The sequence below is a fragment of the Pelodiscus sinensis genome, chromosome 9, assembly GCF_049634645.1.
Source record: "Pelodiscus sinensis isolate JC-2024 chromosome 9, ASM4963464v1, whole genome shotgun sequence".
Classification (NCBI taxonomy): Eukaryota; Metazoa; Chordata; order Testudines; family Trionychidae; genus Pelodiscus; species Pelodiscus sinensis.
In genome coordinates this window covers 21013028-21033646 of record NC_134719.1, presented here as the reverse complement: position 1 = coordinate 21033646, position 20619 = coordinate 21013028, and the positions used below count along the sequence as shown (strand labels likewise).

General features: G+C 43.5%; 1 protein-coding gene across 2 annotated transcripts in view; it reads right to left on the bottom strand.

Annotated features, from left to right (window-relative positions):
- Window positions 1-6660, bottom strand: part of CTH (cystathionine gamma-lyase) — a 33335-nt gene extending 26675 nt beyond the window's left edge. The window contains exons 1-3 of one of the 2 annotated variants that reach the window (XM_006121065.4): window positions 6315-6660; window positions 1490-1571; window positions 243-338 (exon numbers count right to left, since the gene is read on the bottom strand). In XM_006121065.4, the coding sequence (XP_006121127.1) occupies window positions 243-338; window positions 1490-1571; window positions 6315-6482 (346 nt within the window). In that variant the 5' untranslated portion in view covers window positions 6483-6660. The remainder of the gene's footprint in view (window positions 1-242; window positions 339-1489; window positions 1572-6314) is intronic. The other variant, XM_006121064.4, reaches the window with a different exon arrangement.
- Window positions 6661-20619: the final 13959 nt, after the last annotated feature.

The window sequence follows — 20619 nt, the reverse complement described above, 5'->3', positions numbered from 1 at the left end:
AAACAAGTCAACAATTCACATCCCTGCCTTTGGCCAACGAAGTCACAAAGGAACAGTCTGTTATTACAGAAGGCGTCTCATTGCATGAAGTAGTCCTTCCATTGAAAAAGTAAGATAATAGATATACAATTCAAACAATAACTGAGTGAACATCTTATATGCTTAGTAATAGATGAGCAATGTAATATGTTTGAGGTATACAGCTAATACCATTAAGACATAACATATTGGTGCTCACTTACCTCCATAAACATCATCCACACAGACAACAGCATCTCCCACCTTTAATAAGTGTGCAATATTCAATGTAGCAGCTAAGCCCGAAGAATAAGCTAAACCTAAAACAGAAAAAAGAACCAGTGGCAGAGAACAAAGACACATTCATATTTTATAGAGCATTGTCTTTACACCATGTTAAGAATATAAAATGTCTGCCTTCCACCCCTCCTTCCCCCCACCCCCGGCCCAGTTTTCCTATTTAGTGTCAATGTTTTATACAGGGCCAGATTCTGCCACTCTTATTTATACTGAATAGTACATTACTGCATGAACTGTTGCACTGAAATTAACAGGACCACATGATATAAGATGCTACTCACTGAGGGTAAGTCTAGACTACATGGCTCTGTCGATGGAGCCATGTAAACTAGTTTATACGACATAGTCAATGAAGCAGGGATTTAAATAATCCCTGCTTCATTAAAATAAAAATGGCCGCCGCACTGTGCTGACAATCAGCTGATCCGGCACAATGCAGCAGTCAAGACGAGGACCAGTCGACAAGGGAAGCCTGAGTCGACCTCTTCCTTATGCTTCATGAATCGAGGTTTAGAGGAGTGGTTGACAAAGGCTTCCTTTGTCGACCAATCCACATCTTGACTGCTGCGCTCTGCCAGATCAACTGATTGACGGCACAGTGCGGCGGCCATTTTTATTTTAATGAAGCGGAGATTATTTAAATCCCCGCTTCATTGACTATGTCAAGTAAACTAGTTTACATGGCTCCATCGACGGAGCCATGTAGTCTAGACATACCCCGAGAGTAGTTGTGATAGAAACTAACTCTAAATTACTGGTGTGGAATCAAAGTTGTTCTACTGACTTTAATGAATTTGACCCATAGCATTAGAGTCCATACTGTACAGGGTCTTTTGCATTTTGCTGTAGTCAACACAATTTTAAATACAACAATAAACAGATAATTCACGCCAGCAGAGTGGAGTTAGTACATAAAGATCAAAAGCATAAGTGCTGTTGATTGTTTGTTTGGGTGGGGTTTTTTTGGTTAAAAATACATTTTAAGAAAAAAAGATCAGACTAGTGAAGTAGCTGCCACTTGAAGTAAATGCTGACAGCAAAAGCTGAGTTAAATGATTTACTCTTAGTGGTCAAACTCCAGTGCTCCCGCTCTGTTGGATACTTTTCACTGGAGTCCACTCTGAAGACACACATGCTGACACAATTCTTAATGAAAATGCTGAGAGCTTACAATATTTGGCTCCATCCAGTGCTGCTACAGCCTTTTCCAGGCAATTCCGAGTAGGATTTCCACTACGGCTATATTCAAAACCCTGTGATGATAAGATACAAAAATAGCATTGAGGATTTTAGAGGAGGTGCTATACCATAGTATAGTTAAACTTACTGACAATCGCTTATCTTAAAATTTGGTAAAATCCTAGACCATCCAAGAAATCCATATTCCTAACACAGTTATATATACAAAAAATGGCCATCTGCTTTCACAAGCTATTGTATACCACCCACAGAGATCCAACACCTGCTGCTTGTCAGAACAGGAGGCAATCTGTTGCAGTTAAACTAAACACTTTCAGAAGATCTAGTAAATCATTTATCTGAGACATACTAATTTGGCTAGTAAAGTTTTAATATGTTTTGTTGTATTTTGCTGATAAGTAGTCTCACGCTGAAATACTACTTTTACTAAAAAGGGCTTCTATAGTTCAAGTCTAAGGGTACATCTACACTACATGGCTCCATCGATGGAGCCATGTAGATTTGTTTATTGGGCAAAGGGAAATGAAGCGGCGATTTAAATAATCGCCGCTTCATTTAAATTTACACGGCTGCCGCGCTGAGCCGAAAACAGCTGATCATCTGTTTGTCGGCTCAGCGCGCTAGTCTGGACACTCCCCTGCCGACATCAAAGCCCTTTGTCAGCAGCCCCGTTATTCCTCGTGAGATGAGGTTTACCGGGGCTGCCGACAAAGGGCTTTGTTGTCGGCAGGGGAGCGTCCAGACTTGCGCGCTGAGCCGACAAACAGATGATCAGCTGTTTGTCGGCTCAGCGCGGCAGCCGTGTAAATTTAAATGAAGCGGCGATTATTTAAATCGCCGCTTCATTTCCCTTTGCCCAATAAACAAATCTACATGGCTCCGTCGACGGAGCCTGGCAGTGTAGACGTACCCTCAGTTTTTACATTTATTCCCCCATTTTTGGAATGATGGTTAGACCTTCAGATGTGTGAGGATTTCATGTAGTTATGCCAATTTACATCAATGGAGAATCCTGTATGTTTAAATCATATGTAACTTTTAAAATGCAGGGGTTAACATGGGAAATCTGGATGCAATGTATGCTTATTAAAGTACAGGCTGTATTATAATGAAAATAAAACTTTACAATAAAATAATTTGCTGCTGCCATTTAAAAAACTTAGTTTTTGGCACCAGCTGGTTTTAATCTTCTTACTCTTGCAATAATGGGCATTCATAATGGGACATAATAATCTTGCTGCCCAAAGGGTCTAGTTGAGCTCAATGGGAAGCAATTGATATTTCAAGATCAGGTTCAAATATTGTGCAATGGGGTCTTAATCCTGAATCAGGGCCTGTATCCTGTTCCACAATTCTGGAATCCAGTGCTGCCTCAAAATTTCAGTAGTGCATGACTGTCACACAAGTGATGCCAAAACACGTAATTGGTAGTCACATTAGAGGCATCAGAACAAATGTTTACTTATCTGCAGTAACAAACTGAAATGAATCCAAAACTCCAGGGCCCTAATCAAAGTGAAAGGTGATCTTTCCTTTTCACACACATGCACACCATGCACACACTCCTGCCAGCTGCAAAGCAGGTGCTGCAGAAGCCTGTCAGTAGACTTGAAAGCAATCATGTCAGTTTGAAAAAATATGATTCTCGGAAGGACAAGTAAATTCCAACTAGCATGTTGGGAAGAGCTTCACTGGTGCAGTGAGCCCCAGCATCCCTCCAAGGGGCATTGGCGCTCTGTCTAAAGAAACTCAACAAGAAAAAAAAGGGGGGGGGGTGGTAAAAAAAATCTGTCTGTCTCTACTTTCAAAAATCCCTCTGTAAACATATTCTTCAACATGTGCTGGATTCAAATACAAGCTCATAGAAGAAAAGAAGTTAGCTTTGAACTTGCAGTAAGAATATGATTCAGAATGTTGGGTAAAAGGTATATTCTATTCACTGTCCTGTATTTCTGTTCTCCAATTGACTGTAAAAAGCTTGTGATTATTTGTTATTTTAACTCATACTTTGCAAATAATTATTGGACCGTTGCTCATTCACAAGTATTGGACATTTAAATGCAAGTTCTGTCAGGAGGACTGTGAGAGGACACACTGATCACTAGGTATGTTTCCATCCCTCAGTTAGATACAGGTAATGCTTAGAAGTGAGGTAATTAAAGCTAGCTAGTGAAAAAGCATCCACTTCATGAGCTGTATTAGGCAATGAGATAGTTACTCACAACAGCACTTTAGGGAATCTACTCACAGCAGCACTTTAGGAAATCTACATCTACTTAAACAGAGTGGATGATTGACGAAGGCACAAAAAGGAGTTAGGCACTTGATTTCAACTAAAACTAATGCTGAGGGTGCCCCCATCAGAGTGGGTACTCCTACTCCTCGCAAGGAGTAAGGGAAGTTAATGGGAGTGCTTCTCCTATCAAGGCCGAAGCTCAGCTTAAGATATGACAACTCGAGCTATATATTTTACATAGTTGGAAGTGCGTACCTTAAACCAGCCTTCCCCTATACCATGGACCTGGCTGGACTGCTTTTTCAGATTATGGGGAAACCTATACTTTCTTTCGGGCTATAGTACAACCCCTTCTGTGCTGTATTACTACACTCAGTGGCTACCCTAGCATAATTTTGTAGTTTATGGAGTATATTGGTTTTTTGCTGCTGTTTTGCTCTGCACTGCAGTATGATCACTTTTTTTAGTAGTAGTATTAAAATTAAGAAACTGTAAGGACCATATATCCATATGCCTACAAACTATCAACGAACTTTTTCTATTACTTGTCCACGTTCAGCTACTTGAGAGAGAAATTAGGGTTCCAAGTTGACTAGTTTTGAAGGAAAACAAACTGGCTTACTCTTGACTCCTGATACAGTTCTTCACTAAAGAAGCAGAAACACTGGAGGGAATTATGTTTATCTCCAAGCCTGTTTTGCCTGTTTACTTAGGGCTCCTCTACACAGGAGGAAAGTCCAAAGTAGCTGTTGAGCATTAGCTGTTCTGCACTGAAACTGGCCCCTCTCCATATGGATATCCTTACTGGCACTAAGTGTGTCCTTGTGCACATTAATAAACTTCTATACTGAATTAATTTAAATTAAACTATCTGAGGTTGTGCTTAGTGCACAGTAAGGATATTCACACAGAGAGAGGGGGTAAGATTTTGAAGTGCACTACCTACTCTATGCTGACTCACTGACGCTGCTAGATTGCTGTGAATTAAATGGTTAGTCAACTTTATAAAGCATTATAAACATTGATTTTTTAAATGCATAACATGTCTCTATTCTGAGCATTTTAATTATTGATATGCTACTTTGGACAGATACCTATTTGGATGGCTGCCACCTGGTTTATGAAACTTGCAAGCTGTTTTGGAACATTTAAAGGGAAGTGGTGCAGGTTTTTGGTCTATGGTTTCCACTGGACTCTTTAGAGCACCAGTTCTCAAATTGTGTGTCAGGCCCCAAAATAGGTCATGACCCCATGTCAATGGGGTAGCCAGGGCTGGCATTAGACTGGCTGTGTCCTAGGGCCAAAGACTGAGCCCCACCACCTGAGGCCCAAACCTGAGTCTCCCTCCCCTCCCTGCCCCCCATCCCACACACACTTCCATTTCAGCCCTGAGTGGCAGGGCTCAGATTATAGGCCCTCTATGCAGAGAGGAAGCCCTTCAGCTTTGTCTTCCTCCCCAGGCTTGGGCTTCAGCTCCCCCTGCTGGGGTCATGTAGCAATTTTTGCTGTCAGAAGGGGTTTCCATATAATGAAGTTTGAGAACCCCTGCCCTAGAATTAAAAGTTGAGTCCTCCTTTCCCCTCTGGGAGTGAATTCCCTACCACTATGCAAAATAAGTAGCAGCCCCAAATTGCATGATGCCCTAGACAGCTGCATGCTGTGTATGGGGTAACGCCAGCTTCGGCAGCCAGCCCCATCTCCCAACTAGCCATCTACCCCTTCCCCCCCACTTATCCCCACTGCACCCATGCACTGAGCAGGGCTGTCCCTAGGGAGGGAGGGTCGAAGAGTGGAGAAGATGAGTGCCAATGTTCAGGGTCTGTATGGCACTGGAACTACTAGAAACAATCCTGACCTCTGGTCCTTTTTATAACAGAGAGGAGCATTATTTACAGCAATTATATATTTTTTTCATTTTTGATTGAAATTTGGCATACCTGAAACTGCCCTTGTCCAGAGAAAATAAGTTTAACAATTTTGCAAAATAGAAAATTAGTGAGACTTTAAAAATAAACTTGTCAGCTACAAATAGTTTGCAGGCTTACAACCTTTTTACACCCCAAAATTGGATTAAAAAAAATTCTGAAATGGACAGGAACCAAATCGGGTCCCTGGCTATAAATGTACCTGTGTTTACACTTGGGTAATTTGTGTATGGTCAGCACTAGATCAGCAGAGGAGGAAATCTTTCCCCTGACCCATCTAAATTTTCTAACAAGTTGTGAAAGCCTTGGAAACCGGCCTCCTTTCCCGTCCTGTGATCTAAAACAAATATGGTTACCATAGCTGAACTTTCAAAAAAAGGGGGACACTTCCTCTCTGGGGCATCTGTATAAGTATCTACCACCTCACGCTGTATGAGTGTGTTATAAACACGTATGTTACACACACAGGTGTTATATACACATTAACACAACAGGAGTGCCCTTTTTTGGACGTTCAGATGTGGTAAAACAAAGCATCCCTGACCCTCTCGCTCCGACCCCCACCCCACCCCCGCGCTTTCTGTCTCTCGCTCCCCCCGCTCCGCATCCCCTCCCCCGCAGGAGTCCCCGCTCACGCAGTGCTGTCCGGGCGCCAGCTGCTTGAAGGTGGTGGAGAGGGAGATGGGGGGCACCACGGCCATGGAGCTCCACTGCTCCGGATCCTGCCCCACGTGGATGGCCTGCGTTGCGAAGTGTTCGAAGGGCGGCAGGAAGCCCTGGGACGCGTCCTCCGCCTTGTCCATGGGGAGCCGGCTGCAGAGACCAGGGGACCGAGGAGAGCGGCTGATGCTGGCGGGCGCGGGAACAGGATACGGAGCGGGCGCTGCCGGCTGCAGTAATAGACCGAGTCGTGAAGCCGGGTGCCAGAGAGGCCGCAGTTCCTCCCCGCAGATTGCACAAAGCGGCAGGGGGCGGAGAGCTGGCCGGGCGCCGCCGCCGCCTGGGCCTGCCCCTCATTGGCGCAGGACGGAGGGCGTTGCGGCGTTCCGCCCCCGGCTGCTGACCCTGAGAGACCCTGGTCACTTGGGTGTGAGTCAAATTGACACCGGCTGGAGCTGCGGTGGCTCTAAACCGGCTGGAGCAGCATTGCTGCTCATGAGCAGGCGTTTGGATGCCTATACTGAGAACCTGCCAAGGAAACAGCGCTGCTGGGTCCTTGCCAGCCCCGACCACGGGCTCTTCTGTAATAAGACAGTAATAGTCACTTTGGGGTCCATTCCATCATCTTACTGTTCGGAAGGATCCCAAAGCAGCTTACCCCCTCTATCCCCAGGGCTAGAAAGGGGAGTGAAGCCCACAGCTCCCTGGGCTCTGCAAGCACTTGCACCTGGCCTTGGTTTGGTGAATCAGAACTCTCTCTCTCTTAGGGCAAGTTTACACAGCAGGGCTAAAGCCAAAATAAACTACACAACTTGTGCTATGTCAGTTGTGTAGCTTAAGTCGAAATAGCTTAGTTTGGCTTTTGGCACTGTCCACACAGCAGGAAGTGCAAGAGCCAGCGCTCTTCCTCTGACTTTCCATACTCCTCATACAATGAGGATTACAGGAGTCAGAATAAGAAGTCATCCAGCTCGACATTATTTCAACATTATATCAAAATAACTACTTGTAGTGTAGACACAGACTATGTTATTTTGGAATAACGTTAGTTATTCCGAAATAACACTGCTGTGTAGACATAGCCATAGAGTCCTTCTGTGTTTGGTGCCTCAGCACCCTCCCTTCTCTTTCATTTTTAACTGCTCTATACCTACCGCACCCTTGAAGTCAGCTGGCTCTGTAGAAAGTGGCCATCCAACTGACCAAAGCAATCTGTAAAACATTTATTTCTGCATGTGTCAGATGCAGCCTTTCCTAGCCATAGCTAAAATTTTTGGCCAGGATCTCTATCTTGTGGTGATAGCTACAGCAGCCTTTTCTGCAGGCTTGACAAATGCCATGTTGCTCCACTTTTATCAGCATGGTGCTGTCAAGATCATCCTGCAGGCCCGTTGCTTTGAATACATCAGTTGTGTTCTCTGTAAACTGTGCACTTACATAGGCACTCAGGAAAGATTCAGATACTGCCCAGCTGATTAGCTGAGCGTCTACAGCTATATTTTTTGTTTCTAGTGGTGATGCACGTTCATATGTGTCTTGGTGCACATAACAAATACGTATTCCGCACACGGATAGAAAAAATTAGAGGGAGCATTATACATCACCCTTCTCTTTGCATCTGTCCAATAGCTCCCACTCTTCTATATATCAAACATAACAGCTACGTCTACACTGGCATGATTTTCTGAAAATGCTTTTAACGGAAAAGTTTTCCGTTAAAAGCATTTTCGGAAAAGCATGTCTAGATTGGTAGGATGCTTTTCCACAAAAGTACTTTTTGCGGAAAAGCATCCGTAGCCAATCTAGATGCGCTTTTCCACAAAAAAGCCCCGATCGCCATTTTCGCGATCTGGAATTTTTTGCGGCAAACAGTACTGTGCTGTCTACACTGGCCCTTTTGCGGCAAACAGTACTGTGCTGTCTACACTGCCCAAACGGGAGCAGCATAGTATTTCCAGAAAAGCACTGACGATCTGACATGAGATCGTCAGTGCTTTTCCAGAAATTCAAGTGTAGACAGCTGGCAAGTTTTTCCACAAAAGCAGATGATTTTGCGGAAAAACTTGCCAGTCTAGACACAGCCTACCTATTTTACTTCACTTTCAGTGCTCCCCACAACCCATCATCTCTCCTACACTCCTGAGATATCAACTCCTGCTTCTAACTGGGCAATGATGCCATTGTCCATCACCCACCTTTGTTCTTCATCCCATGCCACCAAATTTAACAGAGCTTTATGAATATCCATAAAGCTACCTCTTTATCCTCCTCTCAAATCCCTCCTTCAAACTCTCCTTTTCTGTGATGCCTACAAAAAGCTTGACAGCAGTAAGACTGTTGGCATGTTGAGTCAATTGCCAGTCATACTGATCAATAATGTCTTACTGTTTCCTTGTATATTCTCTGTTTTATTCAGCAGTTGTCTCCTCATATGTTCAGATTATAAGAATTTTTGGGCAGGGTCTGTTTCTGTTCCATGTTTGTACAGTGCCTAGCACATTAATCCCAGTCCACAACTAGGGGTTGAAAGCAGTAGGGATGTAAAAATCTCATTTAATTAGTTAACCTGTAAAACATTCAGTTTAACAAGTTAACTGATTAACTGGGGAGGGCAGAGTGGATTCCATGTAACCAGACAACTCCATGTAACCATGCTGCCAACTCCCAGCCCACATGGGTTGAGAGCTGTCAGCAAGGGGTTGCTTCCAGCCAGGTAACAATTAACCGTTACCTAGTACCCATCACCCATTAAGTGATGCTTACCGGGTAACTGGTAAACCAGTTACCTATTCACATCCATAGTAGGCACCATGATAATATAAATAACTGAGGGGAGGGGAATTGTGGCCAAAGAAACCAGGGTAAATTCTGTGCTTAGTCACACAGCATGCAACTCCATATAACTATTGCAACAGGAGGAAGTGATGAATCAGTCCACTGGATCTTTAAGCTAGGTGGTACAGGTTGAATGGTGTACAGGATGAATCAGTCCACTGGATCTTTAAGCTAGGTGGAACTCTCTGTTCTGGAAACATCCGTCATCAGGAATAAATTTAGTTAGTTGGATGTCCACTTCTCATGGGTGTGGCCAAGTTTCCTGCAGTCTCATAAAGTTTGTTTACAGCTACCAATGCTGACTCTCAGTGTTCTGTGCTATGATTTAGCTCTAATTTACCCCTAAATGTCCTTTAACATCCCAGTAAGCGGTGGAAGTATGGGTAATGCTGTTAGAGAATATTGACCTCTCGTGGTCCAGAAAATTCTCTTGTTCTGACTGGTCAGGGTGCAGGACTAGAGGTTCAACCTATAGTTGTTACTCATCGTTGGGCATGGACAATATATGTCCTACAATCATAGTGTTTCTACTAAGATCTAAAATTCTCCACTCTCTTTTTCCTGCTTTTTAGGTTTCCTTCCACTACTCAAATATTATTAGAGGCAGCGAGTGGGGGGAGCAGGAACCAGTCCAGGGAGGAGGCAGTTTAAAAGCTAGTTCCCTTCAACACTATACCTGGGAGGGGGAGAGGAGGCAGTGGGGGACTGGGTGCAAGCTAGGAATCAGCTGATTCCTGGCTCACACCTGATCCTCTGATGCGCCTCTGCCTTTTAAATGTATTAAGAGGCAGCTCTTACTACATTTAAAAGGCAGAGCTGCAGTGGAGTTAGTTCCTGGACCGGCACAAGTGGGGACTGCTTAGTCCTGGCTTACCCCACCCCAGGCAGCTATCTCTGCTGCGGCTCTGCAGTTTAAATGTAGTAGGAGCTGGGTGGTAGAGTTAAACTGCAGAGCTGCAGTGGGGGTACCAAGCACTCCCTCCTTATCGACTAATCGAGTAGTTGATGGAAATTGTGTCGAGTACTCAATTAGCTAATTATCCGCATTTTAACATCCTTAGTCTGTGGGGGTATGTCTACACTACCACCCTAGTTCGAACTAGGGTGGTAATGTAGTCAACCGGAGTTGCAAATGAAGCCCGGGATTTGAATTTCCAGGGCTTCATTTGCATGTTGCCGGGCGCTGCCATTTTTAAATGTCCGCTAGTTCGGACTCCGTGCCCCGCGGCTACACATGGCACGAACTAGGTAGTTCGGACTAGGCTTCCTATTCCGAACTACCTGTACTCCTCGTGAATAGGAAGCCTAGTCCAAACTACCTAGTTCGTGCCACGTGTAGCCGCAGGGCACGAGTCCGAACTAGCGGACATTTAAAAATGGCGGCGCCCGGCAACATGCAAATGAAGCCCGGGAAATTCAAATCCCGGGCTTCATTTGCAACTCCGGTTGACTACATTACCACCCTAGTTCGAACTAGGGTGGTAGTGTAGACATACCCTGGCAGGCCTAGCCCAGGCAGCATGACACAGGCATGGGCTGCTCTGACCAGCTAGCTGGAGCAGCCCACCTGCTGCAGGTTACATGTTGGCACACAGGGAGGCTTCACTGTGGGCTCTGCAGTATATAGCTTATTTAAGCTAAATATATAAATATTTTTAAACAACAAATTATTATATTTAAATAATAAATAGCTTAAATAAGCTATATACTGCAGAGCCTGCAGTGCATGTTAGCATGTAACTGATAGTTATATTTTAAATCCCTAGTCTGAAGTGCATCTCTCTGCTCCACTCTAAAAGCAAGTGGGGTGCCAAAATGTATTTTCTGTTGGGGATGGCAAATCATCTTCCACATAGCACAGTACAGTATAGAAAATAAACTCTACAAATGGGGAGAGAGAATGCCTCATTAATGGGGCATTAATGAGATCCTATCAAACACACAGTTCCTAGGAAGTAGTTTCATATTATTTTAATATTCTAGAGATCCATAAATCAGGGACAGTTGGTACATCCACAAATGCTCTACAACTACAGAAATGGCTGTGCACCGCCCATGTTTGCTTGGAGAAAAAAAATTAGTGAAAGGACCAAGTAAAACACGAAGCATTAATTTGCATGAGCTCCTTTCACCCACTCTGTTGTGCAACTCACTGCCAGAGCTGAGGAGGAAGCTGTTTTTTGCTTTTAATCAATGCATCAGCTTGTTACAAAGTCAGTTTTCTCTTTGTGTGACTCAGAAAACTGCAGATATTTCATATTGTTCTGATCCATTATTACAGGTGGATAACATTGCAACATTTATAGTTAAAGTTACACAGTGGTTTCTATTCCCCTTTTTAAAAATGCAAACAGCTTTCTCCAACATTTATTTTTCAAGATGAATTTTTAATCTTTGGTCTCAGTATTTCTTGATGAAGTGTGAACAAAAATGGTTGAGCCATTTTGGAGTATGCGCAGAATGAAATACCTCTCGCCATTGTCTCTTTTTTTCAACCTCTTCAATAGCAGGTCGTGGGAATTTGAAATGTAGGATGGATTTAGGTAGTCACAAATTCACAAAGCCTCTGTCGACAAAAGCTTGTAGTCTAGACGTACCCTTACAGAAATCCAGGCTGGAGAAACCATCCAATGTGAAAGGTCCCTGCTAGTGGAATCTCTCAGGAAGCAGGTGGGAGGTGGCTAGGCTGAGGACCATCTGAGTCCAAGAGAAAATCCCTGAGAGTATTCATGTGGAGTCAGCTGAGGAAGCTATCCCATTATAAAAGACTGCTGACACACCATTGGTGGAGGAGATGGCTCTGTCTTGGGGGGACATTGGAAGCTAGTCACTTCTGGCAGCAGGCAGTACTCCATCCCCGCTCCCCACCGTGGTTCTGGAGAACTTTTACACTGTTCTGGATACAAGAGATAAAGAATCACTCCTAAAGCAGAAGAGGAGAAGGCTTGTACTCCCAAAACTGGGAGGTCTGCAGCCACCACTGTGAGAAGGAAAAATAGGATAGTGGTTGTTGAAGACTCTCTTCTGAGGGGGACACAGGCATCTGTTGCCCTGACATATCATCTCAGGGAGGCTGTGTCTACACTGGCCACTTATTCCGGAAAATCAGCAGCTTTTCCGGAATAACTTGCCAGCTGTCTACACTGGCCGCTTGCTTTTTCCGGAAAAGCACTGATGATCTACTGTAAAATCATCAGTGCTTTTCCGGAAAAACTATGCTGCTCCCGTTTGGGCAAAAGTCCTTTTCCGGAAAACTGTTCCAGAAAAGGGCCAGTGTAGACAGCACAGATTTCTTTTCCGCAAAAAAGCCCCGATCGCGAAAATGACGATTGGGGCTTTTTTGCGGAAAAGCGCATCTACATTGGCACGGACGCTTTTCCGGAAAAAGTGCTTTTCCGGAAAAGCATCCTGCCAATGTAGACGCGCTTTTTCCAGAAATACTTATAATGGAAAACTGTTCCGTTTTAAGCATTTCCGGAAAAGGGTGTCAGTGTAGACATAGCCAAAGTGTGCTGCCTGCCAGGGGCCCACATCTGAGATGTTACGAGGGTATTGTTGAGGATTATCCAGCCCTCTGACTACTTCCTCATCCAACTCATCCATGTGGGCACTAATGATACTGCAAGGTGTGACTTTGAGCAAATCAAGAGCGACTAAAGGGCTTTGGTGGTATGAGGGAAGGAGTATGGCATGCAGGTAGTATTCTCTTCAGTCCTTGCTGTCAAATGTAGGGGCCCAGTTAGACACAGGTACATCCTGGAGGTGAATGCCTGGCTGTGAAGATGGTGTCACGAGGAGGGCTTAGGCTTCCTTTACCACAGGATACTGTTCCAAGAATAAGGATTGCTAAGCAGGAATGGGGTTCACCTTTTGAGAAAGAGAAAGAGAGTATTTGGATACAGACTGGCTAACCCAGTGAGGAGGGCGAGGTGACCAAAGCCCACAGGTAATTGAAAAACATGAAAACCTGGGAGATGGGTCAGAAATGGGAGGCAGCATTGGCTATAATAGCAGAGATAAAGGAGGGACAAGGCAGAACTAGGGGGATAAAATCAAATCAGTATCTTAGATGCTGAATACAAATGCAAGGAGTATGGGAAATAAGCAGGAAGAACTTGAAGCACTAATAAAAAAACACAACCATGACATAATTGGTATCACAGAGATTTGGTGGGATAATACATATGATTGGAATATTGGTATAGAAGGGTACAGCTTGCTCAGAAAGGTTTGGAAGGGAAGAAAGGGAGGAGGTGTTGCCGTATATATTAAAAATGTATACACTTGGACTGAGGTGGAGATGAACAAAGGAGACAGACAAAATCATCCGAAGCACAGGATTTGGTGGTGATGAGTGACTTCAACTATTCAGACTTATGTTGGAAAACTAACACAGTAGGGCACAGATTATCCAATAAGTCCATGGACTGCATTGGAGACCATTTTTTATTTCAGAAGATTGAGAAAGCTACTGGAGGGAAGCTCTCAAGATTTGATTTTAACAAATAGGGCGGCACTGGTTGAAAATTTGAAAGTGGAAATTAGCTTGGGTGAAAGTGATCATGAAATCATAGAGGAACGACAGAAGGGAGAACAGCAAAAGAGAGACAATGGATTTCAGGAAGGCAGAGAGAAAATAGAGACAATGAATTTCGGAAAGGCAGATTTCAGTAAACTCAGAGAACTGGTAGGTAAGGTCCCATGGGGAGCAAGACTAAGAGGGAAAAACAACTGAAGACAGTTGGCAGTTTTTCAAAGGGACATTATGAAGGGCCCAAAATCAAACTATTCATTGTGTATGAAAGACAGAAAGCATGGCAAGAGACCAACTTGGCTTAACCTGGAGCTCTTACATGATCTAAAAATAAAAAAGGAGTCATATAAAAAATGGAAAGTAAGTCATGAGTACATAAGAACGGCCGTACTGAGTCAGACCAAAGGTCCATCTAGCCCAGTAGCCTCTCTGATGACAGTGGCCAACATCAGGTGCCCCAGAGAGGGTGGACCGAAGACAATGATCAAGCGATTTGTCTCCTGCCATCCTTCTCCAGCCTCTGACAAACAGACGTCAGGGACACCATTTCTATCCCCTGGCTAATAGCCTTTTATGGACCTAACCTCCATGAAATTATCTAGCTTCTCTTTGAACTCTGTTATAGTCCTAGCCTTCACAGCCTCCTCTGGCAAGAAGTTCCACAGGTTGACTACACGCTGTGTGAAGAACTTTCTTTTATTATTTTTAATTACATTTAATTTATTAGGTCAAATTATGAAGGATGAATATAAGCAAACAACACAAGAATGCAGGGGCAATATTAAAACGACAAAGGCACAAAACGAGCTCAGACTAGCCAGAGACATAAAGGGTAACAAGAAGACATTCTACAAATATGTTAGAAGGAAGAGGAGGACTAAGGACAGGGTAGGCCTATTGCTCAGTGAAGAGGGAGAAACAATAACAGGAAACTTGAAAATGTCAGAGGTGCTTAATGACTTCTTTGTTTCAGTTTTTACCAAGAAATTTGATGGCGATGGGATGCCTAACATGGTGAATGCTAGTGGAAATGGGGTAAGTTTAGAAGTTAAAATAAAAAGAACAAGTCAAAAATTACTTAGAAAAGTAAGATGTCTTCAAGTCATCAGGCCCTAATGAAATGCATCCTAGAATACTCAAAGAGCTATGGAGGTATCTAAGCCTTTAGTTATCATCTTTGAAAAGTCCTGGAAGTTGGAAGAGATACCAGAAGACTGAAAAGGGCAAATATAGTGCGCATGTATAAAAAGGGAAATAAGAATAACCCAGGAAACTACAGACCAGACAGTTTAACTTCTTTGCCAGGAAAATGAAGCAAGTATGTAAGGAATTATCTGCAAACGTTTGGAAGATAAGAAGTTGATAGGTAACAGCCAGCATGGATTTATAAAGAACAAATCATGTCAAACCAATCTGATAGCTTTCTTTGATAGGATAACAAGTCTTGTGGATAAGGGAGAAGCGGTGGATGTAGTATACCTAGACTTTAATAAAGCATTTGATACAATCTCACAGGACTTTATCAATAAACTAGGGAAATACAACCTAGATGGGGCTACTATAAGGGGGGTGCATAACTGACTGGATAACTATTCTCAGAGAGTAATTGTTAATGGTTCACAGTCATGCTGGAAGGGCATAACAAGTGGGGTTCCGCAGAGGTCTGTTTTGGGATTGGTTCTATTCAAAATCTTCATCAATGATTTAGATGATGGCATAGAGAGTATGCTTATTAAGTGCAGATGATACCAACCTGGAAGGGGTTGCAAATGCTTTGGAGAATAGGGTCATAATTCAAATAATCTGGACAAACTAGAGAAATGGTCGTACTTAAATAGGATGAAGTTTAATAAGGACAAATGAAAAGTATTCCACTTAAGAAGGATCAGTTTAATAGATACAGAATGGAAAATGACCAGGGCTCGACATTTAATGTAATCTACTCGCTCGTGGCAAGTAGATTACAAGCCGGAACAGCACAGCGCGGTCAGCGCATGCACAGCGCGGTCTGCGCATGCGCAGCGTGCCAAATCACGTGGCTGGTGAGTGGGGCTCGCTGCGGTTTGGCGAGCCCTGGAAATGACTGTCTAGAAAGGAATACTGAAGAAATGGATCTAGAGGTCAGAGTGGACCACAAGCTAAATATAAGTCAGCAGTGTGATGCTGTTGCAAAAAAAGCAAACATGATTCTGGGATGCATTAACAGGAGTGTTATGAGCAAGGCACAAGAAGTCATTCTTCCACTCTACTCTGCACTGATTAGGCCTCAACTGGAGTATTGTGTCCAGTTCTGGGCACCATATTTCAAGAAAGATGTGGAGAAATTGGAAACGCTCCAGAGAAGAGCAACAAAAATGATTAAAGATCTAGAAAGCATGATCTATGAGGGAAGACTGAAAGAACTGGGCTTGTTTAATTTGGAAAAGAGAAGACCGAGGCCACGTCTACACTGCATCCGTCTTGCACAAAAGCCTATGCACATGAAGCTCAGATTAGCATATTTCCATGCTTCATTTACATAATCAATTAGGGGGCATTTTTGCACAAGAGGCTTTTGCGCAAAAAAGGAGCCATCTACACATCTCCTTTTTGCGCAAAAACAGCCTTTTGAGCAAGAGCCATTCTTCCTCATTATTTTCAGCTCCTTTTTGTGCAAAAACGGCCCCTAATTAATTATGCAAATGAAGCATGGCAATATGCTAATCTGCACTTCACTTGCATAGGCTTTTGCGTAAGAGGGATTCAGTGTAGGTGTAGCCCGGTAGGGAACATGATGGCAGTTTTCAAGTATCTAAAATGGTGTTACAAGGAGGAGGGAGAAAAATTGTTCTCCTTGACATCTGATGATAGGACAAGAAGCAATGGGTTTAAATTGCAGCAAGGGAGGTTTAGGTTGGACATTAGGAAAAAATTCCTAATTGTCAGGGTGGTTAAACACTGGAATAAATTGCCTAAGGAGACTGTGGAATCTACATCACTGGAAATATTAAAGAGCAGGTTGGATAGACACCTATCAGGGATGATCTAGATAGTGCTACGTCCTGGCTTGAGGGCAGAAGACTGGACTTGATGATCTCTCAAGGTCCCTTCCAGTTCTAATATTCTATGATTCTGACATATTGCACTATTTTACTTCTATTCTTAGAAGAATTCTGTAGGGCATGCTCAGAATATACAGGATCATCTTTAGCATGATAATATCATTCACAGACTCCCATAACCTAATATTTGGATCTCAAATTTTTTCATTCTATGGAAAACATGGAAAGGCTTTGCACTAGTTCCAAGGACTAGTTTGAGAAACCTAAGAATAAGGAACCTAAGAATTAGGAGAAACCTAAGAATTATCAAATGAAAGCATATTTATGAACAGCGTCAGAAACAGTGACAGCACCAGTGGAAAGGAAAGTTATGTAATAAAATAGCAATCCTGGACTTTTGTCAGTTCTAATTTCTTTGTTACCTGATCTTGCTCAAACTTAATTTTGTCCATCTGTATTCTTTCTCCCCTTGGGAACTGTGTCTCATCTGTATCAGGCAAAATAAAGGAAGGCAAAATATAATTTAGTTTTTTAGACATGGCTGGTCTAAGCTAGTTCTATTAAATATCCATTAACCCCTCAGGGTTTTGTGTTTTTCTGTGCTGGTGAGGTGAAAGCGTGGTAAATTCTTTACATACTTTCATAGAAGGAAGCTTCCAATATTTCAGTAGGAAGGTTTTATTTTTTAGTTTAAATATTACTATTAATTGGACTGGTAATAAAAAGAAATCTAAATGCACTAATGCAATAATTCAATGTCTCTTCCCTTTTGCTTTGGATTTTGTGCAATTTTTTCTTGTACCTTTTTATTTTTGCCTGGCTTTCACTTGCTATCTTGTTTCAGTGCATTTCCTCAGATCATTTCTCCAATTATTTTCACATTTCCCCACTGGCTCTTTGTGTCAATCTGTTCCACCATCTCCCTAATTCAGCATCCAGATCTTTGGTCAGAAAGATGGTTGCTGTGATACAGGGTATCTTGGGACAGGGCAGAGGTTATCTTCCAAAATTACTTTTCTTTCATCATTTCATGGGGCTTGCATCATAGCTACCATCCTACCAGTCAAAAAAGAGCTGGATGCTGCTCCTTCAGTCATCTAGAGAAACTGCTTTAAAAAGCTAGAAGGTGCACATTCCTTTAGGGCTTGATATACTGTCTCTTCTATTCTCTTTGATCCCAAATGAATATAAAAACCACAGATGATCAGTGCAGCTCCTTGTCCTTTTGTCAGTCTTCTCTCTGTTTATTTGATTTGTCTTCTCCCTAGTTTACCACCTTGTTTAGTTTGTCTCCACCCCTCAATATGATTTTAGGATTTGTTATTTTCTCAGTTTCATTGTGCAGTTTCTCCTGCTGGAAACTCTGGGAAATTCTATTTAAAAAATGAATATAATTGTTGAAGGAAGGTGAAGCTCTCAAATGCAGAAAGATGTGACCCTCCAACTAATCTTGTGGGTCACATAGTGATAATGGCTCTTTAAGAAGGAAGAGGCTAGTACACCTAAGACTTGTCAGCTGAATCTCAATAAGACTTAAGAGAGGGCACTTGGGGCCTAAAGGAAAGGCAATTAGAGAACTGTCTGAAGATGAACTGTAACTGTGAGCTCTTAGTGAGGAGCTTAGAAGAAAGCTGTTAGTGAGAACTGACCAAAGCTAGGGACCTCAATCATAGAATACTAGAACTGGAAGGGACCTCGAGAGGTCATCGAGCCTAGTCCCCTCATGGCAGGACCCAGTACTGTCTAGACCATCCTTGACCATTTATCTAACTTACTCTTAAATATCTCCAGAGATGGAGATTCCACAATTTCAATGTGTGGAAGGCTCAAGAAGTGGCTCCTATGAAAAGGGAAAGGTCAAGCTTTCTCAAGAAAAGTTGAGCCTGGAAGCAAGAGGCTGAATTCCTAGGCATGGAGTGCTAGGGGGAATGAAACCCTGGGTACAGATCTGAGTTAAGAGTGGGAAAAGTGGCCACTCTCAGCAGGAGCAGCCCGAGAGCAGCTGCTGGCAATTGGCACCCCCGCCTCCAAAGCCCTCAACAGCAGTTTATCTTGGTGCCATAGGCGACCGCCTAGGTCGCCTGTATTGACGGGTCACCACTGACTCTCAGATAGGACTCACTATCTAGGCCTCCCTGGAACAAGAACAAAAGAAACCATGAGCAAAGTGCAGTTAGACTCTCAGGTAGGTGACCTACAGGGGGGATAGAAGGAGGTGTTGTGTTTGCTGAAGTCCAGCTAAGTCAGGAAATTCCTGAACTTCCACCATTCTGCACCTGCTCAACTTGTTATTGAACTCTTCCTCTCTGGGGCCCAGGCTGCCTGAGTATGGCTTCATGAGCCAGGGAGCAAGGGGTAGGGTGGGTCACCCAGGATCATTATAGGCACGTCCAGCTCTCTGACTCTGATGGTTCGGTTTGGAAAACAAGTGTCAGCATGAATCTTTGGGAAGAGGCAGGAGTTCTTAAAGTTGGGCACATTCTGAACCTTTCCCAACCATCCTACCTTGATGTTGGTGAAGCGGCCCTTGTGATCCATGAGCACCTGTAGCACCAAGGAGAAGAACTCCTTTGACTGTGTCTAGACTGGCAAGTTTTTCCGCAAAAGCAAGCGCTTTTGTGGAAAAATTTGCCAGCTGTCTACACTGGCCACTTGAATTTCCGCAAGAACACTGACGATCTCATGTAAGAAATCAGTGCTTCTTGCGGAAATACTATGCTGCTCCCGTTCGGGGAAAAGTCCTTTTACACAACAGCTCAGATTTGTTTTGCGCGAAAATGGCGATCGGGGCTTTTTTGCGCAAAAGCGCGTCTAGATAGGCACAGACACTTTTCCACAAAAAGTGCTTTTGTGGAAAAGCGTCCGTGCCAATCTAGATGCTCTTTTCCACAAATGCTTTTAACGGAAAACTCTGAGGCATGGTGGTCAGGGGCCAGGATGGGGATGTGTGTTCTGTCTATGGTACCATTCCCCAGAGTCACAACCCACTGTAGCATGATATTACTGATGGCCTTTGCTACTTGTATGACAACAACCCTGACTCTTGATTTCCCCACCCCAAACGGGTTCCTGACTGAGTAGTAGCTGTCTGGCATGGCAAGCTTCCATAGAGCAATGGCCTTGTGCTTCTGCAAGCTCAGAGCAGGTCTCATGCCAGTATCCTGTTGCCTCAGGGCAGGGAAAAACCATTTGCAGAGATCCAGGAACATGGCCTAGCGCATGCAGAAGTTCAGCAGCCACTGCTAATCAGCTCATCTCTGCATGATGATGCAGTTCCACCGGTCTGAGCTCATCTCCCGATGCCAGAACTGACATTCCACTGTGTTCAGGTGATTAAGTGGCAGCTACAATAGCATAACCTATTGAGCTAGGACTTGCCTGAACAGAGCATCTGTGTCTCACCAAGGTTCATCCTCCTCCTTTTCATGGTGGAGCAACATGCAGGTGCTTTCAAAGTACTATACCATGAGGCACACCATGAGACATGAGCATGGCAATGCTCTCCAGCACCCTGGGTTCCATTCTCATAGTGCTGTGGCACCTGCGCGGGGAACCACATATTGAAAAGGGGCACATACACTGAGGTCCGTTTATGTCACATGAGGGGGGGAGGAAGTAGATGAGTGCCTTTTGGGATGCAGCCAACATAGTGATGTTAGTGTTAGTAAGGCCTTGTAATAGATAGAAAGAAGCTTAATGTTGAAAGACTTTGTAACTTTTGTTAAAGTGACTTAGAAGTACCCTTTGTTCAATGCTGCAATTCTGTAAATGTATTGTTTGTGTGAATGAGAGAGAGAATGTTTTAGGAGAGATAAGTGTGAAGGCCATTGCATGCTCAAATGGTCAGAGGAAGGACTGAAGACTCAGAAG